Source organism: Alexandromys fortis, unplaced genomic scaffold (genome assembly GCF_014885135.2).
Source record: "Alexandromys fortis isolate MF-2015 unplaced genomic scaffold, M_Fortis_MF-2015_v1.1 scaffold_17, whole genome shotgun sequence".
Lineage (NCBI taxonomy): Eukaryota > Metazoa > Chordata > Mammalia > Rodentia > Cricetidae > Alexandromys > Alexandromys fortis.
The window spans coordinates 4,626,365-4,653,777 of record NW_026067896.1 but is presented as its reverse complement, the minus strand read 5'-3'; the positions used below and the strand labels follow the sequence as shown (position 1 = coordinate 4,653,777).

At 38.2% G+C, this 27,413-nt stretch overlaps 1 protein-coding gene across 12 annotated transcripts in view; it reads right to left on the bottom strand.

The window, feature by feature from the left end:
- Rims2 (regulating synaptic membrane exocytosis 2) overlaps window positions 1-27,413 on the bottom strand; it is a 373,273-nt gene that overhangs the window by 219,070 nt on the left and 126,790 nt on the right. For all 12 annotated transcript variants that reach the window (XM_050162885.1, XM_050162890.1, XM_050162839.1 and 9 more), the window contains one exon: window positions 5,897-6,822. In XM_050162885.1, coding sequence (XP_050018842.1) covers window positions 5,897-6,822 — 926 coding nt within the window. The remainder of the gene's footprint in view (window positions 1-5,896; window positions 6,823-27,413) is intronic.

Here is a 27,413-nt window from a genome sequence, read left to right as displayed (position 1 = left end):
GCGCTAAAGTCTGTAAGCAATGTGAGATCGTGCAGGAGGGTAGATCTCACAACTGATAACGACACCTAAGCTGGGACTGATATAAAGGTAACTGTTGGAATTTGACATTCATGTTTAAAAACACCTGCTTCTTTCTGAAAGGGGACCTTTTCTCCAGAATGTACAATCTTTTCAACTTTATTAACACTAGTTTTTTAAAAAGGTTAAGTATATTTTGCTTACTTTAAAAAACCCCTAATAAGTAAAAGAAGCATTTTACAATTTATGGCTTAGGAAACTAATATATGCATTAATTCTTGAACTAGCTAACCTAATGTTAACTCAAAATTTTTTAGGTAAACCAAAAAAAAAAAAAAAAGACCTTTAGCAACCATCTAAAAAACAAAATTAAGCCTTGGAATGCAAAGGAAGCTGAGCAGTCCACACTGAGTGTAAGTGCTTCAAAGGGTACCCTTGTACAGTTGGGAAAATGATTAAAGGTGTAATTGCATAAAGAAGTTGGAAATGTGCCACATTGTGATTAAAATAAATTTTAAAAATGAAAGCATAGCATCTACAAGACACCAGTTGGCAATCAAACCACTAGAGGTCTAGATCAGAGTGGTCTAGAGCTAGAAACCTGCAGCAAATAAGTCCCCAAGTCTACACAGGGAAGGGAGCTGGGCAGAGCCCCGAGCGTGGAAGAGACCTCTCTATCTGAAGATTCCAACCCCACAAGAAACAACTGAGACTGAGATTGGTTTTGGTTATACCTGCCATGTGCACATACTGGCCTACACCCTTATCGTCCACCATAAAACAGTGTAACATCGTGTGCAGACACACACACTGAATGTTAATACCATGTGCACTCAGGTCCACGGTATGTTTTAAGATTTAAGAGGGACAAGATGGCGTGCACAAGTTACATGCAAATGCTGGCATTTTAGATAAAGAACTTAAATTTTCACAGTAAGGTTTGGGGGTGGGGGTCTAGAATAATTGCTTGCAGAATCAAGGAATGATTATGTATTGATGTTGTTAGACTATAGAGCATGCGCACACATATGCATGCACACACACAAACACATATAACGGAAGTGTTACAGAACCACTCTCCTGATCTGTGAGTTAGTCTGATATTTTTGCCCTGCTCCACTTTTTTTAAATTTTTTTAAAAAATATTTATTAGTTGTGACCATCTCCATATGGAGAAGGGAAGTGGAAAGACAGGGAAGGGAGGTGGCGAATGAAGCAGTGGGTTCTGTTCCATAGAGGGTGGCTGCAGTCTCTAGACAAACCTATGTGCCACAAGTGGGCTGCAGTGTTAGCGGCACCTCGGAAGCAGAGGTCAGTAAGACAATCTCAAAAACACACAGTTATCCAGGCCCAACTATCAATGGTGATGTTTAGAGAAGAAAATAAAAATAACAAAGCAAAGCGTACATTATAAAGTTTATGAACAACATTCCAAACTGTGAGAATAACATCAAGTTGATAAATTCAGAGACACTATAGCATCAACATTAATAATTTATCTCAATCAGTTTTTGGTTAACTAGATGAACACAAATCCGGTAATTAATTTAACATTCTAAATGGTAAATATATCACATTGAACTAAAAAAATAAGTGTTACAAGACAAATTGTGCACAGAAAAGAATCAGTGTATAGAATAAATGACTCTTCGGAAGACTATGTATCTAGTAATTTTATTGTTAATTTCTTGAGGTGAGAAAGAATGCTATTTACCTCTACATTCTCCACTGGATCCAATCCAACACCTTCTAAATAATAGGCACGGAAAAAGTTCTTGGCAGAAAAATGAGAAATAGATGCTTTACATTTACTGAAGCATTGAATTATATCTCAAAAGTCCACCTCACCAATTAAAAATAAACAGTTAAACACAGGGCAAACCCTGGAAGAGCTAAAATCAACACAATCCACATAACCACGGTTACATTTTCACTACGATCACTGGAGAATCCTCTTGTAGAATTCTTGACTACCACAGAACATAAAATAAGCAATCTAAAGCTATTAGTTACTTACTAGTTATCCATTGTGTGTATGTTTGGATAGTTTCGCTTTATTTCTTTAGTAATCAAATTACAAAAAAAAATGCTATTATTCTTATTCACAGATTTATAGATAAGGACTTAGACCTAAGAGGTTTAGATCTATTTATTCTAATATATGGTTGTCTTGTCTGAATGTATGTATGTACATCACATGTATGCCTGGTGCCGGCAGAGGCCAGAAGAGGACATAAGATAACCTAGCTCTGATTTTCAAAGGCTTGTAAGCCAGCAATGGGTGATGAGAACAGACTTGGGTCCTCTATGGGAACAGCTGAACATCTCTCCAGCCCCGACACGGAGAGTTTTAAAAAGCAGAAAAAGATTGTATTCTAAGTGAAGGACACAACCATGAACTCTTAGACTAAACTAGGGATACACTTTCTCTTTAATATCCCTTTCACTTTTAAGCAAATAATTAAAAAAAATCACTAATGGGTTATACTTATTAACATGACTTAACAAAATACACTAATCAAAATGACAATGAGTAAATATGGGTGAAATTCCATGTATTTAAAATAGTGTAGTCTAACCTAAGTAGTGTATAAATGTCAAAAGAATTTCTGTATTAATTAAGTCTAGGAAGGAAAAAACAGTCAAGCCAAAAGGAAAGCAAGTTTTTAAAAAAAAAAATCAAAATCAAGACTTGTTTTGAACTGAAAGATGAATATCATTAAAACAGCAAGAAATAGTTTCTATGTGGGAGACACATACCAAGGCTTGGGAAGAAGCCTTTTTTCTGCAATGACAGAGTTTATGTTACATATACATTATTAGACAAAAAATTAAATTATACTACTTGGCCCAAACTTGTTTTGCAAAGATAAGAGTTGGTATTATTTTAAAAAAAAAATGAAACGCAACAGGTAAATAAATACAACGAGCAGACTAGCTGTCATGTCAGACTAGCTGTGATGTCAGACTAGCTGTGATGTCAGACTAGCTGTGATGTGAAACAGTCCTTGGAACTCGTTACCCGGGGGCGGCAAAAACAAGGATGGTTCTTTTTGGAGATTTTCCTGATCCTCATCAGAATGACAGCTTCACAAAAGCTTCTGATAAAAAACTGTGTTCCGAGGCTGCTAATAACCCTCTGATTGTTGGGGATGCCATGCACCCGCTGACGCACAGGTGATGATGCAGTAAGATCTTGGATTATGTTTATAAAGTGCTTACTTCGCCATCTGATACTTTTCATGAATAAAAACATCACTATAATGACTCAATGTCGAGAGAGGACACAGGCGTCTTCTCAGAGATGTCCAGCCTCAGCATTTCTTCCCACTACTCCACTCTTAAAGAACCATGCAGCAGGCAAAGCTAACTACTTCTGTTTCTCCTACTGAACTTGAAAGTATTGTTGTGCCTATGAGGTGTCTATTAGCAGGAATCATACTTTGCAGAACAAACCGTTAGGTAAGCAATAAGTCGGGCCCTGTACGAGAGAAGTCTGAAGACAGCATAGTGAGACAGGAAGTTTCTTCCCATGTATGATGCGCTTTGAACTTGTGCTTATCTGTATCATGTATAAGTTTAACAAGCACAGAGTTACTTTACGGGAGTTTTAATGTCACTGCTTTAGAACCATAGGACATAATACCCCTGCATGCTGTCACTAGCCTCTTCCAGGCTCTACAGTGAAGCATCTCTATGAGTTTTGGTAAAATATGTTCTTGTTTGGCAAATGAAGATGTTATTTTAGCAAAGAATAAGCAAACTAGAGGGAATAGGAACCAAACCACCAAAAACAAGCTTTCATAATAAATACCCTATGAAATGTGGAAAATCACCATTATTAAATATACTTAAAGCGTGTTTTTCAATGAAACTGAAATTTCTACATATTCTTTAATGAAACTGACTGCGCCCTACAGTTCTCTTTAGAAGTCACACTTCTATTAACTCAGTTCGCTCAAGGACCACAAATGAAAGTAACAATTATGAAATGTGTTGTATCTTATTTTTTCCATTGTATGTGCATTTCCCAGACCTATTTGTTTAAAATTTCATGTCCTCTTTTGCACAGTAGTGCTTTTAGACAGCAGTATTCATGACTTTCTAAAATACTACATTAAGTCCACTCATCTGTCCATTTTTCTAGCAAGCCACACTTGCAATTACTTTACTTGGTTTGTGTCTAGTCAAGTGACTTCTCCCTACAACACCTGGCTATTTTCCCACAGCTGTTAGATGTATAAAACAGGGCACTGGAAACCCCAAGTAAGACTGTGGCTGCGATCAACCTCATGACATGGTTCGGTACATTTCATTGTAGTATTTTGTCTTCCTGCATAATAAGAGGAAAGAACTTCTGTTCTTACTTTGTTATGAGGAAAATTTTATCATATTTCCTGCAAATAACAACATGTTTTGACAATTATTTTTAATCACATTTTTTGGTTTTAGTTTTAGGTAAAAAACTACTTTTGATTTGTATTTTCTAATTACTTATGCTACAGTATAAAATCACTATATAAATTTTATATGACTTATAATTTTATATGACCTGGATTCCTCTACTTATTACTATTGATTATTCTAAAAAAGAAAAGGACAATCTGCTAAACATCATGACATAACTGGAAGGAAGGAGAAGCAGAAGTTGATATGAAGAATTCATATCAGATACTCACCAATCTAATATACTTCATTACATATCAAAATAAATTCCAGGGGAAAAAATTATGGTTAAAAATAATGTTAAGGGGAACATATATATCTAATTATATAATAGATTTGGAGATGAATGGAAAGTGTTTAAGGATGGGCATAATGGAAAAATATCAACAAAGAAAACTCAACTGCAGCTGTACTAAGCATGCTATCTCCAAATGATCAAAGGAAATTAATAGACAACCATCCAAATAGGAAATAAATTTAACAAAATAACACATAATTAGAGACAAATTCTACCACAAAAAAACAACTCATAAATTAATAAGAGAAAACTAGAACATCCAGAAGAAGTAGATAGGAAGAATTAAGGGATGAAGAGATGACTCATATCACAATAAAATTAGATAAAATTCAGATAATGAGATGTGGTATTTGCGTGGCCCATTCGGGAGACAGAAATTGGGTGATATAAAACAAAAAGTTCAAGCACATATGAAAATAGCACAGAAAATGCTAAGAACCTTTCTGGAAAGCAACTGTAAAATATGAATTAAAGTATAAAATCAAATATTCACACACATACAGAGAGGGGCAGGCAAACATTATACGTAAAGATCAAGACAATATTGTTTACATAACATTTAGAATACATTTCTATACCTCAAACAAGTAAATACCATGATATATTCTTATGATAGAACAAAGTGCAGTCACTTAAGTTTCTAAAGAATATTAAATGACTTGAAAATAAGACTATATGGCAGCAATTGAAAAACACGAAGCTATTTAGAGTATGATACTAAATTTATAAATCTGAAAACTCTACTTTCAGAGAAAAGGGACTGAAACCTAAGGACAACAGCAGTTCTTTCTTAGGAAAGGGGTAAGGTGCTAGTTTATTCTTTAAAATACTTTGAGCGATATTTCAAATGTTCTATCATGAACACATTCCTACTTTTATAAATATTACAAAAGCTGTTACTTTTCAAGCTAGAACTAATAAGTTTGTGTTCATGTGCCTTCTAATAACGCAAGGATGCCTTCACGAAACTCAAGAAGGTGTTTTTTAAAACGACTTTTTTATACAAGGATAACAAGGCACGCTGTTCTTGTAGGATTTTTCTCACGTGGCCAACGCCTTTAAAATACTTGAAGACAAGCAGAACGAGCTCCGGAAAGAAGGCTCACTCTGCAGGGCACGCGTGGCAGAGCTTACCTTTCTCACTCACGCTCTCGCTCTCGATCTCAACATCGTCACAACTCGTGTACTCCGGTGTGGACGCCAGTTCCTCCTCGGAGCTGCTCAGCGAAACCTGGCGCATTTTACCTCCTTTCTTGGATTTATGAGGCTTTGGTGGCGGGGGCCTCACTGACTCCGACTGGTCTGAACTCAGAGAATCATTCCTTAACATGGTTTCCATTTTTTCCCGTTTCGTTTTCCTGACGGCAGAGCTGGGATCTAAGTGGTGCTGCTTCCGCAGAGAGTCGGCGCGCCGCATGTCCAGTCTATCGACCGGTATAGGGCTCCGCCGGGGAGTGGGGGGGCTGTGATTTGTGGTCCTTTGTGGATAAGCACTGTGTCCCTGAGCCTCTCGAGTTCTTTCCATTGAATAGGATCGTTGATTTTCCATCGCAGCTCTCCGTTCAGAGACAGATCTTTGCCTTGATGGTCGATCCATCCTTAGCAGAGAAATCCTGGAATCTTCTAGTTCAGCATTTGCCAAAGACACATCACTGTGCCTTCTCTCGTGTCGTGCTCGGGACACTTCCGCGTGGATGCGCATTTGTTCTTCATAGGGCTGAGGCTTTACCGGATACCGGGCCAGATTCGGATCGCTTCTGTAGCGCGCCTGGTACTCCTCCTCCCTCCTCTGTCTTTCATACTCGTCTCGGCTCTCCACATCCTCGTCGTCTACAAGATACTCTTTGGAATGTCTATGGCCTCTCCTGGTAGAATCCCTATAATTTAAATGATCAGGTTCTTCATAAAACTGAGGTTCATGTTGAGATTGTCTATCAGCATAATCTGATGGCGATCTGGGCATTGTGCTGTCTGAAGGGACATACTGTGAATACTCCTCTCTCTCTTCACTTTGGTCGTATCTTCGATTTTGATCCCTGGACACTGATGGACTTCTTTTCCTAGAAACCAGAGAAAAAGACTCTGAGATGACATTTAAGCAAGTTACACTTCACAGGTTCACTGACAGGGGGATGCATACATTTAGGTAGACAGATCATTTCTTTTGTCTTGTGAAAACACAGCTTAAAAATACTATAATATTATAATATTAACCGACACAATACCGTGTGTGTATGTGTGCCTAGGTATGCACATTTGGCATGCAATCAATTACATTCTATAGAACATTTAGTTTACTCTGGGTATTATTTTCATACAAATGACTAAAGAAAAGAGCCCATTATGATAAGTGTATATCATGAAAATTATACTATAGATACAGGATCTGAATTTCTTAGTTATACTTATTGCGCCTAATCTCGGAGAGTCTGTATTTTCAAATAAGAGACTTGGATTATACACTTAACTGAGATTATTTTAGTTGCACACTGAATCATTGATTAGGAACACATAAATGAATACAGCATTATTATCCCCAATTATCATCATGCCGAATGATCCTAAGGAAGTACAATCTTATAACATCAATACCAAAGCTTCATCAAGCTAATTTGTTTAAACAAAAGCCTTAAGTATTATGGATTTCCAGCAGAATATTATCAAATCATGCTTAAAACAATTTTGTTCCTACATTGAGGAAACAATATGAAAGTTTTGAAAATAAGTATAAGGTGAATAATCTTAGCAGAGGATCCTAACTGCAAACAACAAATAAAAAAATTACCTCCCATATAGAATTCAGCTCCCAAAGAAAGATAAACAGTCAGTCCCTGGCTAAAACAGCTGTTTTTCTAATCATTCTATAGGAAACATAAATTCAATATCAAACTAGTAATCATTTTGTTGTAGAGATTATGAAATATCCCTAAGGCATCTGAATCATGGTATATATGCTCCTTTCTATTGGGCTTAAGTAAGGTGGAATAGTGGTTGAAATCTGAAATTGGGAGAATTATTGGTCCTGATGCTTAAAATAAAACTTGAAGTACTACAGTACACTTTAGTATATTAAAACTCTACCAAAAGTCAGGTAACATTCAGTTGTAAGATTCTTGAAAGTAAATAATCTACTATCAGTTACTCTGACATATTAATTTTGGGAAAAGAAAATATATACTAAGTACATCATGAATCATTTCATACATACTGTCTTTTAAATTTTAAAATTTCAGGAAGTAAAGAAACTCCATCAAAATTCAAATATGCCTATCTGGACACTGGTTTCCAGTCTGCACAGATATATCTAATCTGAACATTGGTGTCGAGACTGCACAGATATGTCTAATCTGGACGTTGCCTGCACGTTTCTGTTATTCTCAGGAAAAAATGACAAGCAAAATAAATGATAATGTGTGTTTCTCTAAAAGGATAATAAAGCATATAATAACATTCAACCATAAGTCATAATTCAAAGCAATTAACCTAGGAAGTTCTGAGTTAATCATTCAAAGATTCTGAGAAATTAAGAACCAAAAGTACACTTTTTCCCAATTTTCCACTTCCATCTGTTTATTCCTATTTCCTGATATCATCATATCAGCACATACTTAAATTCCCCGTTTCTACTCACCTACTTTTCAGTATTAAGCCTGTATGACTGTATTAACGTAATGTCAGCCCACTAACATGAAACACACCTGAGAGAGCCTATGTCTGTCTCCTGCACAGGGCAGCATTTCCGTCTCAGTTGCTGAGAACTGCTAGTCAGGCAGACAAACTTCCCAGCCTATTTCTAAACACTCTGTTGTACAATGCGCCAGATGTTCCATTATAAATCTTTATCTAACTATGCATGATAATTGAGTAAGAAATATGTCAACTATTTAAAACTTTATGTCTGGAAAACCATGGTGATGGATGAGAAAAATGCCAAAAAATATATTGTTTCAAATTCGTTACTTTTCTAATATCCCAGAGGCAGTTTCAGTTTATATATTGCATATTAATTTTTCCTGCTATTATTACAATTTCCACTGGCTTTCTTCACTGGCTGTGGTAATGATACCAGAATAATACTGACCATGTTTACCAGTTAATATCAAACCTCTGAAAATAGGGCAGAAGACATATGAAAACATTTATAAGGACAGTAAGAGAATGCATGAAAAGATAAGTCTTAAAATATTTTTAACTCTTAACTAATGATACAGAAAACTTTTAAGAATCTTAGTGATGCTGAATGTCATTATATAAATTTGAATTTTACAGTACAACAACTTAGCACTAGCTATATATTCCAATAAAAAAATCTTATTGGTAAAGATCATTTAATAACTATTTTATAAAAAATTATATTGAGTCACATTAAAAAATAGAAACAAGAAACTACCATCATTTTACATTCAATAACTGGCATTTTAAAAATGAAAGACTATGCAGCTGACATTCAAAAATTCCAAAATTTGAAACGATACCTCCATCTTTTAAAATGCTTTATGAAACATGGAATTTGCAAATTTGAATGAAAATAATACTTCACGAATACAATTTTAAAGCTGACTATATAGTTTAGATTAAATATTGCAAAGTCAAAATTCAAAGCTCTTAAACTAGGGTACATCATGAATCTAACCAAATCTGTGACCATGTGGAGCATGCAGTATACACGACCCATGCCTACAGTTCCTCTTCTAAAAACAAAAAGAGTCAATTTATATTTGTAAAAAGCATGAAAAATGTTTACACATCATAATAATATTTAGCATTTTTATTTTTACCTTAGTTCTACCAATGCACATCTGTCAGGCAAGAGTCATCAGGCTGACGAAAACACATCAACATTACGCCAGGCAGTGCATTCTCTTAATCCTTCCAGCCCCAGCAGAATCCCAGGAGCCATCCTTAATCAGATGGCTTGAAAGACTCTTGGCTTGTGATCATTTTATTACAAACCTCGACTACTGAAAGTTAAGCAGCATTCACTCAAGGAGGAAGCCACAAAACACTGCAGCGAGGGACGCGCAAGGCCAGGTTATTTTGACGCTGTCTCTGTGTGGCTGTATATAGCTGCAGGTCAAGCGAGAATGTACCCTGAGGAGGATTACGGTACTTAGCTGATTACGGCTTCACAACACTGAGCCAAAGGCAATCCGGATCCAAGGCATTTCTGGTCGCTATACTAAAAACTGGAGCACTACAAATTTACAAACCACTTCCCTTATAGAAATTATACTCCTTTGAAAATGACAGAATTCAGTGTCATTAAAACTGATTAATAATTCTGCTCTTTAGCTTTTTTCACAAAACAAGCCCATTTTGTAACTCTTTTCAGTGTTTAACTATGTTTTGAATCTAAAAAGACAATGTTACACCCCCCAAAATTTAAAAAGAAACAGGTGTTATGTAAATTCATAATTTTAAGAAAAAGTGCTATGCCAGGTGATAGTGGCGCACACCTTTAATCCCAGCACTCGGGAGGCAGAGGCAGGCGGATCTCTGTGAGTTCGAGACCAGCCTGGTCTACAAGAACTAGTGCCAGGACAGGCTCCAAAGCCACAGAGAAACCCNATATAGTGCTGTGTGAACTAAGAAGCTGGTTAGACACTGAGTATAAATCCAGTTTGGTTCATTTAACTTATAATCTAAACATGGCCCATCTCATTGTCTAAAATCTTTTACCTCCCAAAATAAAGACAAAACAGTAGTTTCCTTACAGTCAAAACCTAGTTATTTAAAAGCTAACATTATACTTTTGAAAAATTGCATCTAAACAACTCCAAATGACTTCTCTAATATATGAATAAGGCAATGTTTGGGGTCTGAGTAAAGAGACAGCACAGTTATGCTATCTGTCAGGCTCTCAATCACTCGGTTTAGACGACAGTCTAGGGACATGAGGTAGCACAATTCAATCAGCTCCATTATTCATCTACAAAATTTTCTTCTAGAATTAAGTTAGGTCTTAGAAGCATTGTGGGATAAGTAAAGATAATAGAGTGATTCTCTCTCTTTTTTTTTTTTCTCTTACATTTGTTTTTGTTTGGTTGGTTTTTTTGTCGTTGGGTCTCTCTACATAAGCCTGGATGTCCTGGAACTCACTATGCAGATCAAGTTGGAACTCACAGAGATCAACCTGCCTCTAACTCTCTAGGGTTTGAGGGTTTGAATTAAATGTGTGCCAACACACCCATCAAAGTCGTTAATAAAAACCTGTAAGATATCTAAGATCTGTAGAATCTTCCAAAAGAAAGGAATAAAAGTTCAATAGAATTATTTTCCAAAAGAATGTTAACTAATGATAAAATACAACCAAATTGAGTCCACAGCTCATATCAAATAAAACAACCAATTTCCCCAAAGTATATTTTGCTTCTTCCAAATTTTAAACCCTAGAAAATTTCAGTCATTCCAATCGACAGATTACTATCAAACTTCCTTCTTATTTGCTGTATCTTCCACCCTCTTTTTCTTACTTTCCTCTTTAGGCAAATCAGGTAGGGTTTCACTGTGTAGCCTAGGAGTCCTGCCCTCCCTTCCTGACTGCTCCACACCAGGACACAAATTGCTGGGCAACCCAGCCCTCCCTTAGAGACACTCTTCAAGTCTTTGCCCTGCTCTGGATTTCTCAAGAAGGCGGGGCCTGACCACCCTATTAAAGAAGTCAACTGCATCTTCCTTACAGGGTCTCAGTTAAGCTGCTCGTCTTTTCATGTCTTTAGTCACTTACAGTCATCTAATTATGACAATTAAAAAACTATAACATTTCAGATATGAATACTTATCATCTGTCTTCATATACTAAAGCATGAATTTTAGTAGTAGGGATTGTCGTTTTGGTCAGGATATCCCAATATCAAAAATACAAAAAAACAATTCAATATTTACTAAGTAAAATAAGTATAGGGACATTTCATACTATGGTAAAAAATAAATATATTATGTAATTAATAGCTTTTCTAAAATATAATTTTTGCAATTTTCTCTCCCAGGCAGAACCTGTAGACCAGCTCTGACAATCAGTGCACACCTGCCATGGTGAGACCCAGGAGCCAGCAGTCTCAATTTCCTGCTGCATTTCAACCAGTGCGCCGTAAGCCAGAGTGTGCCCTGAAAATGGTCAAGTACAAGAAACTAGAACTTAGATTCAATCCATCCTAGCATCATTCTTGGGCCCTGGGACTGATTTTCCTAACAATAACTCTACATTGGGAATCATAATATGGCTCATCTCTGTGCACTGAAGGTATCAAGGGACAGCAATCACAGAACTCTGCCCGAGAACTAAGCACCACATTGGTCAAACCTAAAACTGAGCAGTTCCTATCAGTTCTTGTCCCAGAAACAACAGGCTCTTGTAGCCTAGTACCAAGTAGCAGGACAAGGTCCAAGTTGGTTGGCCATCTTCTCTAGTCATGCTCACCTATGGCTGGTGGCAGGATTTGAAGACCCTGAGTCCTCCTAGACAATGGGTGACCTATGTATTATGGCCCCGAGACCTACTCACTAGTGAACTGGTCCTGGAAGTCTCCTCAGCACAGATGATTCAGAATGGCAGCACTGTGGCCAGGGATATGGCACAGGAGGCTGAGGAGAGTCCCTCTGTTTGAGTCCTACCTGGAGCCTGGCAGAAGCCCACAGCATCTAACCACAAGCTGGTTTCTCTACATGAGAAACCTGGGCCCGCTGTGGACACACTTGACAAGCTTCAGGGATCAACTGCCTTTTTGAGGTACTCATCCATTTCCAAACAAATGACATAAAAACTGAATTTGGGGCAAACTTTGGCTTGGGTGGCCTCTCATGCTAAAACAGTGACAATAACATATAAGTCATGCAAACCTAGACATAAGGCACACAAACTCAAGCTGAAGGGATAGAACAACAAGCTCAGAGAAAATAAGCAGGCTTTATAGAACTGGTAGATAGGCATAATGAACAAAGACAAATTCTCAGGGCATAAGCTAGCCAGGCAGCAGGCAGAAAAGCACCACATGAAGAAATAGTTTTTCAGTTAATCCAGAAACTGAGACTGCAAGGGTCCAAGAATCACTTTAGGAAGCCCCCAGACTCAAACAGTATGCTGAGAGAAAGAGCATTTACTCCAGCATGCGGGAAAGGAGCATGCAGGCCCCCTTTAAGCTTAGCTAGGGAGACTCTAAGGACAGTAAGGACATCTCAAACACAGTTAATTGATGAAGCAGGCTGTGGCTACATTAATACAACTTTAATTGACTGTGGTTATAGTTTTGCCATTTGGTGCCATACTTGGGCAAGGCAGGGTATGTTTTAGGGAGATTACAGGAACTGTCCTTTTTGGTCACTGCCTTGAGGTGCCATGGGGAGTGGCTCAGGCCTAGTACGTGCTATCTCCCTTTTTGTCCTTTTAGGAAATGAAGCTCAGGCCCAGTTGTAAACTGGAAAAAGTTCAGCCCTCTCAAGACTATGATAGTAGTTCCGGAGGCTAAGTGAGACAGAAAGAGGCTGATCAATAGGTACGAAGTTATATTTGATAGATGTGCTAAATTCTGATATACTACTTATTAACTATGGGTATTATAAATAATGATATCATAATATACAATTTTTAAAAACTAGAAAAAGGACACTTTTCATGTCATGTCAAAGAAATGAATTTTGAAGAGCTAGGTATGTTCGATCTGATTTAAACATTACATGATAGATACATATATGAATGGAAACATCACAAATCTATCAGATAAAATTAATTTTATTTTTGAATATTTTCTTAGAAAGTGCCCCAGTGTAGTCCTAGTTATGTAGACCAGATTGGCCTTGAACTCAAAGATATTGCATACCTTTTTCTGCCTCCTAAATTCTGGAATTAAAGGTATGAGCCACCACACCTAGATAAAAATATTATTCTTAAGTGGGAAGTGGAGGAAATAATAGTAAGAAGCCAATAAGTAAGCGCTGAACTAGAACAAATGGCGAGAGAGAAGCTGTAAAATACATCTGGTCTCCAGCTTCATATCCAACTTATGACCTTCCAACAACAGAATCTTGACTACTCATAGAGGAGAAGTGTGTCTAATACAAAAACTGCTTTTCCCCAGGTTCTCTTGACCATAAGAATGGTCATATAAGACAAGACAATAAATTTAGATAGAACTTTAATAGGCACAGTTTCTACTGCCCTATTTTTACCAGTGGGAAGCTGTGTCCAGTTGGCAAGCTCTGCTTCCTCTGTGGCTTTCGTCATTTCTACCGTGCAGCCTATGCGCCAGCAGCCCTCCTTTAGATATAAGACGTACACGATCCTGCTAACTCTCGAATGTATGATCTACGTTAGGAGAGGTAAGAATAGCGCTGAGGACAAAGAAAGATACCTTAGGCAATTACATTAGGAGAGGTAAGTATAGAGCTGAGGACAAAGAAGGTAGCTTAGGCACCCAGTGCCAGCACTAACCCAGCTGTTCTTTCTATGGAAGACAAGTAAATAACATGAGTGAAAGGCACCCATGAAAAGAAAACGAATGTAGGTTGTCTAAAACATATAAGCTGGCGGGAGGTGATGAGACAAAGTGAACAGCATAGCATTTTATCTCTTTTTATTCAAGGGCTGTTGAAGCAAGAGTCCTTCAGAAGCCTCTCTTACAACTCCTAGGTGGGTGATGTCATATCAACAGCTTAAAATTAGCTTGCAGGTGTTAATACCATGGAAGTCCTCAAACCTTGCAAGTCGGGTCCTTTTATCTTTACTGCACTTACTTTCAGATATTTACCACAGCACACGATTGCTCAGCCAATCAAAAGCCTAGAAATAGAGGAATGGTTGCTCAGAAGTCCCCATTATTCATCCTGAGACTTCATTAGCTGGAAGACTATCTGAGACAGCCTGACATTTAACAGGGGGACAGTCACTGAGAAGGGAGGAGAATAAAGCAGAAAAAAAGAATTCCTAATCACTCACTGAGAGCTATTGAGTTACACTGGTTTTTCCAAAGAACTGAGGTTGGGTGAGGGGATGACACCTACAGTTTTAATTTAATAACACTTGGAGATCCCCAAGCTTCTAGCCCTCTTCCTACACACGTTGGCTGAGTTGCACTCTGCACAAACTTGAAGGGCACGTATGGAGTCAGAACACATTGGAGACTGCGAGGGAATGTTCATGTAATGACAGTAAGCAAACGATGCGGGGTGCCAGGTGCTGGGGGAGCTCCTTCAGCCAATGGCCTTCGGGATGCTGGCCCACTTTGAGCATGGTCTTGGGTACTATATATGCAGACATAGGGGTGTGCACGAGCCCCTTGTCTGCTGGATGCAGCTAAGGTTCCCCACTCACACAGAGAACTGCTGATCTCTACTTTTTTAGTGAGTCTACCCCCTAAATAAATAAACCTTTATTACATTGCAAACTGTGAACAGGCAGAAGAGAATGGAATGGATGCACTCTGGTCAAATCTGTAGAACCTGATGCAAACAAGGAAAATGGAAACCAGGATAGCTGAAACAATTCTATACAATAAAGGAACTTGAGGAGGAGGAGGATCCCTGACATCAAGCTCTATTACAGAGCTACAGCAATGAAAACAGCATAGTACTGGCATAAAAACAGAGATGTTGACCAATGGAACCAAATTGAAGACCGGATATTAATCCACACACCTATGAACCCCTGATTTTTGACAAAAAAAAAAAAGCTAAAATTACACAATGGAAGAAAAAAAGCATCTTCAGCAAATGGTGCTGGCATAACTGGATGTCAACCTGTAGAAGAATGAAAATAGATCCATATCTATCGCCATGCACAAAACTCAAGTCTAAATGGATTAAAGACCTCAATATAAATCTCAACACGCTGAACCTAATAGAAGAGAAAGTGGGTAGTAGTCTTCAATTCATGGACACAGGAGACCACTTCCTAAATAAAATCCCAGTAGCACAGACACTGAGAGCAACAATAAATAAATGGAACCTCTGGAAACTGAGAAGCTTCTGTAAAGCAAAGGACACAGTCAATAAGGCAAAAAATCAGCCTAATTAATGGGAAAAGATCTTCACCAACCCCACATCAGACAAAGGACTGATTTTCAAAATATATAAAGAACTCAAGAAATTAGACATCAAAATTCTAAATAACCCAATTTTAAAATGGGGTACAGAATTAAACAGGGAATTCTCAACAGAAGAATCACAAATGGCCAGAAGATGCTTAAGAAAATGTTCAACATCCTTAGCCATCAGGGAAATGCATAATCAAAACAACTCTGAGATAGCATCTTATACCTGTCAGAATAGCTAAGATCAAAAATAGCAATGATAGCTTATGCTGGAGAGGATGTAGAGTAAGGGGACACTCATCCACTGTTTGTATGGAGATTCCTCGGAAAATTGGGAATCAACCTACCTCAGGATCCAGCAAAAGCACTCTTGGGCATACACCCAAAAGATGCTCAATCATACTACACAAGCATTTGTTCAACTATGTTCCTAGCAGCATTATTTGTAATAGCCAGAACGTGGAAACAACCTAGATGCCCCTCAACCGGAGAATGAATAAAGAAAATGTGGCACATTTACACATTAGAGTACTACACAGCAGTAAAAAGTAATGACATCTTGAATTTTGCATGCAAATGGATGGAATTAGAAAACACTATCCTGAAGCGGTAACCCAGACCAAAAAAAAAAAAAGATGAATATGGTATGTACTTACTCATAAGTGAATGCTAGCTATAAACAAAGGACATTCAGCCTATAGTTCATGATCCTAATAAGGTGAGCCCAAAGAAAAACATGTATAGATTCACCTGGAAATTGGAAACAAACAAGATTGACTGACAAAATTGGGAGCATTGGCATGGGGGAAGAAAAGGGGAGAATGAGAGGGGTGAGGAGAACTTGAGAAATGGGACAGTCATTATGGAGGAAGGACAGAGATGGGAGCAAGGAAAGAGATTTCTTGATTGAGGGAGTCATTATAGGGTTAGCAGAAACCTGGCTCTAGAGAAATTCCCAGAAATCCACAAGGATGACTCCAGCTAAGACCCTAAGCAATAGAGGAGAGGGGACCTGATCTTGACTAGCCCTGTAATCAGGCTGATGGTTATCTTAAATATCACCACAGAACCTTCATCCAGCAACTGATGGAAACAGAAGCAGAGACCCGCATCAGAGCACTGGACTGAGCTTCCAAGGTCCAAATAAAGAGTGGGAGGAATTAAAATATGAGCAAAGAGGTCAAGACCATGATGGGTACACCCACTGAAACAGTCTACCTGAGCTAATGGGAGCTCACCAACTCCAGCTAGACTGGGAAGGAACAAGCATAGGACCAACCAGTCCCTCTGAATGTAGCTGACAGTTGCATGTCTATAGGGGAGCGGTTTTAGGCTGTGCGCTGCTAATCTTTGTACATGTCAATCAACTGTGCATAAACACTCAGACTTGGACTTCAAAGAAAAGCTTTGCCATTCTTCTTGAGCATGGCCGTACAGGTGATGGCTTTGCCAGTTTCCCACACTCACGCTGGGCTTCCCAAGCTTCCTACAGGGACTCTCCAGGTCAATTGTCTCCCAAGGAGCTCAGTAGTAGTACCAGCTCCAGAAATCTAACAGTTGCACTTATTAGTGTATGAGCAGAAAGGAAAAGATTGAAGAATAGGGGTCTTTTCTTTTTTCCTTAGTTCACCATCCTAGAGGAAAGAATTTCCTTAGAGCTCATAAAATTAATAGTTTTCTTAAAATTTTATATTTTTAACTGATAAAAAATAAACAACACTCAGGAAAACAAACACTACATGGCTTCTCTCAGATGGAAAAAAGATAGTGTGTGTGTCTGTATGTGTGTGTGTTTGTGTGTTTAAAAACTAAGAAAGGGGCTGGAGAGATGGCTCAGAGGTTAAGAGCATTGCATGCTCTTCCAAAGGTCCTGAGTTCAATTCCCAGCAACCACATGGTGGCTCACAACCATCTGTAATGGGGTCTGGTGCCCTCTTCTGGCCATACACACAGACAGAATATTGTATACATAATAAATAAAAAAGAGCCATGAGAGAAAAGAGAGAAAAACATTTTTAAAACTATTCTCTAAATGCTAATCTATATAAGATACAATACATACTAACAAATACTTTAAAATGCTTAACATTAATGACAAAATAAAAACAACTGAGCATGGCTATATGCAGATGATAAGAAGAATCACGAATTACCAGTGCTAAGTCCATGGGAAACTGGCTCGGTCCATGAACGGCTTGCTGTAACAGCATGAGAACCCTAGAGTCATCTATAGAACCAACAGAAGAGCAATGCTCAATGGAGCACACCTGGAATCCCAGTTCTGCTGAGGCAGAGAAAAGAGAACCATGGGAGCTTGCCCAACAACAGGTGTTGTCACAACGATGATCTACAAGTTCAATGAGAGACCCTTTCTCAAAAAACGGAGGTGAGGGGCTGGAGAGATGGCTCAGAGGTTAAGAGCATGCCTGCTCTTCCAAAGGTCCTGAGTTCAATTCCCAGCAACCACATGGTGGCTCACAACCATCTGTAATGAGGTCGGATGCCCTCTTCTGGCCTGCAGGCACACACAGACAGAATATTGTATACATTATAAATAAATAAATATTAAAAAAACGGAGGTGATGGGTGCACATGTACACACAAAAAGGAAAAGAGGACATGACTTAGTGAAAACTGCAGAGTCCCTGGTCACCACGCTCAGAATGTCCACTGAATATAGCATATACTTGTAAGCAGAAACGTACTCATTAATAAATAATTTCTTATCTGATTTCTTCTCCAGACTTTGATAATTCATAGACTTTCCTGAATAAGAGCTTATATATCTATCTACACACCCTCACTCATTACCACACTTTTAGCAAGAGAATTTCCAGTTCTGGGAAAAAAATACCAAAGCTGAATGTATTTTTATTAAATGTCTCCACTATATACAAATATTGAAAAAGAACAAACTTGTGAAATGCTTTTTGAGAATAACTGGATTGTCTATGTGAACAAGCAAGGATTTAAAGACGGCAAATCAAGCAGCTAATGAAAGTATTTATTAGCATTAGCTATATGCCATTTAATCATAGGAAAATCAGTACTTTGGTTATTTAAAACTTAAAATGATTTTCGGCATGTCTAAACAAACTTCCAAGACTCCAACTCTCCCTGTGCTCTTTTATCTCTGTTCTTTCATGTCCTATGAACCTATTTTTACAAATCACTCAGTTTCACGTAAGTATCAATTTTATAAAGCAGAGAGGACACGTCCTTTTGTTCTATAATGCCCATACCAAAGCTTTAGTTTCTATTGAACACATTAAGTTAACTTGTCTGTAAACGGTCTTGTAATTGCATGTTTGAATAACATATATAATATTATCTGATTATATTTTTAAAACTAAAGAAACCTATTTTAAATGCTTTGCTAAAATAAGCTCCTGGAGTCTTCCGAGCCCATTGATCCTGTGCCCACAACAGACTCTTCCCGTTGTTGCTGACTGTGTCATTCCGTGCCAAATCCCAGCAGAGAAAACAGGGCTGAACCTTGCTGGCATTTGCAGCCACAATCTTACTGTCTAAGTCGCTTCTTCTTTCTAAATAACATTTTTGGGGACAAGTAATATCTTTAGTGTCTACCTTATCTTAGAATAAGGATGAAGAATACAGACAATGAAGTAGAGGACCTCTATGTGCCAGAGTATCCCTGGCAGCTAGGGCATTATGGAACAGCAATATGGCTATCTCCAGTTTGGGGGCGGGTGTGAGAGACAGGAGGATTTTTTTGAAATGGCAAATCACAACATATGATTTCACTTTGAATGCAGTTATATTTCATGTTTCTTATATCTGTGTAGTACAAAAATATACACAAAATAAAACCATAATGTGAGTAAAATCCCATTTCCACAGCAGCTGATAATTTGGTTTTAAGGGGAAAAAATTATCCTTTAGTGCAATTCGTGAGTTTCCAGTTTGCATCTGTCTATACACATGTATGCAGACACACACCTCTATAAATATAATCTGTACACATGTATGCAGACACACACCTCTATAAATACAATCTGGTCACATGTATGCAGACACACACCTCTATAAATACAATCTGGTCACATGTATGCAGACACACACCTCTATAAATACAATCTGTACACATGTATGCAGACACACACCTCTATAAATACAATCTGTACACATGTATGCAGACACACACCTCTATAAGTACAATCTTTATACATGTATGCAGACACACACCTCTATAAATACAATCTGGTCACATCTATCTGTGTTAAAATACTGGAACCAACTGTTTTCAGAACATAAAAAATTGATTAACATATTTGAAAGTTCTTAGTTTGAACTACATAAAATGAAATGTATTACACAATTTTCCTCAGATGATTTAGTATGATCACAGATTCAAGAAACAGTTCCACAGATTATCATAATTTAAATATTTTACCAAGATTATAAATATTTCAGTTATCAAAATTATTGAGCAATGTCATAATGATTAACAATACAAAAAATAAAAAGCCCATGTTAAAAATATATATTGCACATTAATAGAAACCCATATCCATTTTAGAGTCAACTTCTCTATTTCTAGTGGAATACCAAGAAGAAAACTCCTATTTGGCTATGTGTCTGGCTGGAATGGGGCACTTGCCATTTCTGCTGTGGCCTACTTTTCTGCATGATGAGGAAAAGCTTAAGGAATATGAGAAGTTGTTCCCTAAGCAGCTTTTCCCTTTACATCTGAATGTAAAAACACAGAGCTGATGTGAAAGTTTAAAGAAACAGCTTCAAAACTTAAGTTCCCAAACTACAGCAAAGTATCTAGGCTGTTCCTTAACATTAGCCTCAAAGACAACATGGAGTTAACAGAGAAAAATAAATAGTTAATTCATATTATACTCAAGAAGTAGTCGTCTTCACTGTTAGTGAAGACCACATTAGGAAGAAGATATATAAATATGCATATAGATGATCCAAAGTATACTTTCAGATAAAGATGGCCATGTACAGCACAGCAGACCCAGGACTTTTCATTCACTCAAATTAAAAATATATGACTTACCTACTAAACTCCAAACCTATTTCTCAACCCTGCTCCCTAGAAGCATTAGGGGAAAATAAAACAAAGTAGAAGCAGAAAGCCATTGTCATGGAATAAGAAGAAATCCCAAAAGGTAAGATAGAAGCTAGGATGTCCCCAGGCTCTTAATCCTCTACCCAAAACCAGAGTGTCTGGCCTTTGGCATTCACTGGAGAATTAAACAGAGCCCTGGAAGCCAGTCAAACTGGAAGATGATCCTTCCTCCAAGATAGTGATGTAGCAGTCCTGAAACTGGACTCCAATTAGAGCACAGGAGGTAGGAACTCTACTGCAGGGCACGACATGCGGCCATGAGCGGAGCAGCGGAGAGTAGCGGCAGCTCACATCAACAACACAAAGTACACGTTAGCATCTGAAACTAAATGCCTGCTTCCAAAAATTATTTTTCATAAAAGCAGAATACCATTTCGTTCTCTTTTCTGACAATAAATTTAGGTAGCATCTTGGAAATTTTCCCATTGTGGACTGTTGTCATATGAAATCATATGACATTAGAACAGTAAGTATTCTGGCAGAAACAATTCTTGGAATTAAAAGTGAGTTTTTAAAAAGTTACTATTTCGTTATGTAGAATTTTGTCAAATTTCCAAATATTAAAAAAAATTGGTCTTTCCAGTGTGGAACACACTCAATAAGTTTTCCTAAATCAATCATCTTTAATGAAGTTCTTTGCAAATGAATTAAGATAAGTTTTTCATTACAAACTAACCAACTATTCCTACTCTCTAGACAAAAGAGTTAATTCTTACAGTATATTAAGGTTTACCAGCCTTGGGCCAGTGAGATGGCTCAAGAAGTAAGGATGCCAGCTACCCAGACCTGGAGACATGACTCAATCCCCAGAGCCATGTAAGGTGAGAGAAGAGCCAACCCCACAAAGTCACTCTCTTGTGACACTCGTTCACACACACACACACACACACACACACACACACTATGAACATACAATATTCAATGCTTCTTAAATATTATCAGTCTTGTTTCACTAAAATTTTCTGATAGTTAGGTATTTTTATTCAAGAAGAACATGACTTTTGTTCTCCTTAGCATGGACATGGTTGCTTTCTGAAATCCTCCCCCAGCATCTGTCAGCACTGGCTGCCACAGTAAGCAGGGATGAAAATTATACAAACCCTCCTTCACCAAAAATTACAGCAACCATTCCCACTACAGGGACAATATCGAGCCAACAACCCTCAGATATGGCAATATCAAGTTTTAAAACTTTTGCTTTAAAAGAGAAAACACTGTCAGGAACTATTCTCAAGACTCAATCTTTTTTTATTATTATTAAAGATTTCTGTCTCTTCCCCACCGCCGCCTCCCCTTTCCCTCCCCCAATCAAGTCCCCCCTCATTTGTCATCCCAAAGAGCAATCAGAGTTCTCTGCCCTGTGGGAAGTCCAAGGACCACCCTCCTCCATCCAGGTCTAGTAAGGTGAGCATCCAAACTGCCTAGGTTCCCACAAAGCCAATACGTGCAGTAGGATCAAAAACCCATTGCCATTGTTCTTGAGGTCTCAGTAGTCCTCATTGTCCGCTATGTTCAGTGAGACCGGTTTTAACCCAGGCTTTTTCAGACCCAGGCCAGCTGGCTTTGGTGAGTTCCCGATAGAACATCCCCATTGTCTCAGTGTGTGGGTGCACCCCTCGCGGTCCTAGGTTCCTTGCTCGTGCTCTCTCTCCTTCTGCTCCTGATTTGGACCTTGAGATTTCAGTCCGGTGCTCCAATGTGGGTCTCTGTCTCTGTCTCCTTTCATCGCCTGATGAAGGTTAATATTCAGGAGGATGCCTATATGTTTTTCTTTGGGTTCTCCTTCTTATTTAGCTTCTCTAAGAACCCGAATTATAGGCTCAATGTCCTTTATTTATGGCTAGAAACCAAATATGAGTGAGTACATCCCATGTTCCTCTTTTTGGGTCAAGACTCAATCTTATAGTTACTTAAAATCTAAACTTACCCAGACAGAAGCCTCTGGGGGTTTACTCAGATTGGGTTAACAGAAAGGAGAAGACTCATAGCTACACTTAAAATAATAAAATCCAAAACACTTGCTTTTAATTCATTACCATTTTTATACATTTTTATCATTGATATAGAGGAAGTCAAGGAGTATTATTCTAAAACCAAATCATTGAGACGTGTAATGTAAGTAATTAAAAAAAAAACAGAATTTTGCTTTATGTGCAAGATTTTACCAACTCCTATAAAGTGATGTTATGTTTTGTTTGGTTGGATCCTCAAGCTCGCCTGTGCGTGATCCAGAAAGCTCCATTCCTCTTTCTCTCTCCAAACCCCGCCAACTCAGAGAATCACTGAATAAAGGGAGGCCAGCAAAAATCCCAGTTCTGCATTCTTGCCGGCTACAGAAGCCCCTCCTCCCTGCCCAAGCATTCCAGCTTTGGTTACACTTAGGCACAAACCCAGTTTATGGCAGAAATGTCATCACCGCTCATCTACAGGCTATAGAAGCTCCTTGCTTTAGCTTGGGTGCAACTTCTCCTGTTTCAAATGCTGGGACTGGAGTACTCACCTGGGAGTTGTTTTGCTCAAATAAATCTTTTTTTTTCTTTTTTCAATCTAGCTTTATCTGGCTTACTGTTGCAGGGAGCAGTTTGTTCATCCTGGCTGCTCAGAACCAAAATAATCACACAGAAACTGTATTAATTAGATTACTGCTTGGCCCATTAGCTCTTGTTTTTTATTGGCTAACTCTTACATCTTAATTTAACCCATTTTTATTAATTTGTATGTCACCACGAGGACGTGGTCTACCAGCAAAGTGCGGACATCTCTGTTGGTGGAGAACCTATTACGAGGCACAGGAAACCTATTGTGTTCTACTCCTTTAAACATCCTGATCACATATTTGACTATTTTCATTTATTTTTCACTTCAATTAGAGTTGCACTATAATTAAGGTTAGTACCAGATAAAACAGGAAGCTATTTCTTAATGTCAATCATCAAATGTCTACAGATATGTAATTAAGTCTAACCACAAATAGGATTCATACAAATTTGATGGAAGCAGTTTTAGAATCTTAAACAGATGCTAAGAGACTCCTCAAACATCAGAACCATCTGTAAGAGTAAAGAAAGAAAGATGTCTAAGCTGATTGGCTAACAAGACTCCCTGTGTTTCAGTAGCTGTAAACAGATTAGACAGAACACCATCAGGCTGTGAAGACAAGAAATCTTACTTGATTCTCATTGCTGACAGCAAACATTTACAAGAGAGGTCATCAAGTCTAAATTTTACACTGTTAAAGAACAAAGATTCAAAGAAAAGAGATGATTGATATAGCAAATTCATATATAATAGTTATTAAGAGAGAAATCAACAATAAATATGGGAATGAAGTTTAGAGCCTTAGAATTTATAATTTCTTGAGATAAAAGTGAAAAAGGAATTGATTTCCTGTTAGAGGCAGGTAAGAGGGAGGAGTTGTAGTAACTAATCAATTAGAAATAAATAAATGAAATAATTGCCAAACCGCAGCAGTAAGGACCTAGAGGGGCTCAAACTTTTAATTTCTTACCAGACATCAAGAATGTCCTCAGGCAACACTCAACACTAAGGAGCCGTAATCGTGACAACGCTGCAGCTGTGCAAGCCATGCTGCACAAGCTGCTGATTGTGCAAAGGTGCCATAGGGAAGTGCAAAGCTCAAGTGAAAATACTCGACGCTGGGGGATAAAGATGCTTCCAGAAACCATAGGCTAGTAAATAAAAAGCCCTGTGCCAGGCAGGCCGCCTCCTGCCAGCAGTTAGTGAGAGAGGTCTCTGAGCCCTCCTGGCACTTGGCTGTGCACTATAACCATATGGTAGGATTCTATTGCTGAAGACACAATGTGTTTTGGTAGCAGGACACAGAAAAATCAAGTGGGAACCAGGATGATAACAGACTCCCTGTTGACTAGCTCACATTCTGCCTGAGATACTGGGAAACTGCTGGGAGAGAACTGTCCTAAAAGTCTATTGAGCTGTGGACCCTGTGTGCCACATTACTGATCCAGCTATGCAAAAAAATAGTCACTGGTGCAATAGCAGCAAGTAAGTAATAAGGGCAGTCAACAATTTTCTAATTTGATTTTAGACCCACTCCACAAAAAGGAACCCATGTCTAAGACTGTTAGCTTGGTCAGAAGTCACTCTCTGGAAATGTCAGGGACCACAGTGGAAAGCTGCTGCTTTTGTTTTACTAGATGGATATAATATGCACATAAAATTGCCAACTAAGTCATTTTGTTTATGCCTAAATATTAATGCTGACATAAACTTGATCATAGAAAAGGCTCTCTCTTTTAATGGGTAGCCATAACTATAGAGACTCACAGGGTTGAAAAGGGGAGATTGGTGAATGCTCACTCATAAACGGGACATCAGTCACTACCGCCCCACCACCAAGGGTCAGGGACCTCCTCGTAAACAGAAGCGGGTAAAGTGTGAGAGAGGGAAGAAGCAGCGCTGTGAAGTGGAACACTGCTGCATTACTGCCCCAGCAGCTGTGTCAACATGCACAGGATCAGAAAGGAACTGGACTTTACCATCCTCCTCCTGTGTGGTGGGAGTGTGGCCAGGGAGAGTCACTGGGGAGGGGATCCTGAGGCTGCACACTCCCTGCTGTCGGCAGGCATTTTACAGAAAGAAGAGAAAATATTCTCTTTAGACTAGTATAAATACTGTAAGGGATCCAAGTTCTTACAAATAATCCCCACTCAGGATCCTCGATGAAACCCTAAGAGAATGTACAGGGTCATCCCCAAAGAATAAACATAGAAAGGAGAATATCTGGGAAGAGTTAGGGCAGTCAGCAGAAACAGGAAGAAAATGAAAAGAGGTTAATGGGGCAATATGATTAAAAAATATATTATATACATCTATGAAAATATCTTCAAAGTCTATTTTAAGTAATAATTAGTTGATATGTGCTAATAGAAAAGAAAGAAAATTCTGGTATGACCAAAGTCATTTAAAGCTTATTTATCCTATTACCAAGAGTTAAAGTCAAATGGACAAGTGTCCCTCACAGCACCTCTGGTGAGGTCATCAAACGATTTGTTACGATATAAAAATCCCAGTTGAAAAACACTTTAGCATCACCACCTACAGTTGGAACATGTGAGTGGAAAATGTCCAATATACTCAGGGAAACATATTAAACATATTTGTAGCAACACTGTAGAAAATTTCTTTAGAAATAATGGACAAAATGGCTATACCAGAATGGAAATGTGCTATTCAGCAGTTGAATGAACTACAACATCCCAGAACAATATAGATGAAGTGTAAAATTAAGCAGGAAGCAAAAAAAATCTTTTTTATAAAAAATGAAACAACTAATGCTTTTCATGGGCACACAGATAGGGAATTTATCTAAAAAGAAAAGGATTATGAACTTTGGGCTCCATCTGATTAGCATAAATTGGAGAAGTTAATACCATGGAATGAGGTGAACAAACATTTAATTTTTATTCTACCTCTAGTATGAGATAGTACATTCATGAACATTGACCACATTATTGCTTTTCTGAAGAGGTGATGCTAAGGTCTAGCTTCTTGCCATAAACAATATAAAGCTATGCACAGTTTATGAAGTAAGCAATTTAAGAGTGGACAAGATACAATACAAGCTGAGATTTGTATGTGGAATGAAGTTTCCCAATTGCCCTCTCCCTATAAACAACAGAAGAGAATAAGGAAGAGGAGCCCAAGCAGAGACAAGTCTAAAAGAAGCTAAGGATGAAGTAAGACAAGAGGTAGAGTCAGTTTTCAAGAGTGTAGCTCCTGATAAATCAACAACACTCCAGCAGAAGGCCACACATCTAAGACACCACACATTGGTCTTCATGGGAACGCAGCAAAAAGAGAAATTAGATGGAAAGCAGGGGATCAAAACTCATTGTATGCAATTCTCAAAGAACTAATAAAGAAGATTTTTAAGTTTGGAGGGTGGAGAGATAACTCAGGAGCATCTACTACTCTATCAGCTGATTGGGGTTCAGATCTCAGAACCACATAAAGAGACTTGTAACTACAACTCCAAGGGATCTGATGGCCCCTCCTGGCCATAGTGGTCACCATCACACACACATGCAAACACACACACACACACACACACACACACATCTCTTTTTCAAAATCAAAACAAAACTAAAAAACAAAGGGCCCTCTGATGATAGCAACAGATGAGATTGGATCAGATCAGCATTAAGACAATGACATTCGGGAACCCTGAACAACACATGAGCCAGAATCTGATAGATTGCACTGCCAAGGGCTAAAAGCTGAGAATAGTTTTCTGAAGTTGTGTACAACTACAAAATTGTCCCATTAGCAAACTTAGAAAGATATTTGTGAAAATCCCAGGGTACTCAGCTGAGTTTCCACAAAGGTCATGCATTAAGAACAAAGGGGGAAAAATTCATTGCAAAAGTAAAAATGGACAAAAGAAATACAACAAAGAGTATAGGTGGAGGCCACTCGTCCATTTTCCAGCCACCCAGACTCCGGAAATAATCCACAGAAACTGTATTAATTAAATCACTTCTTA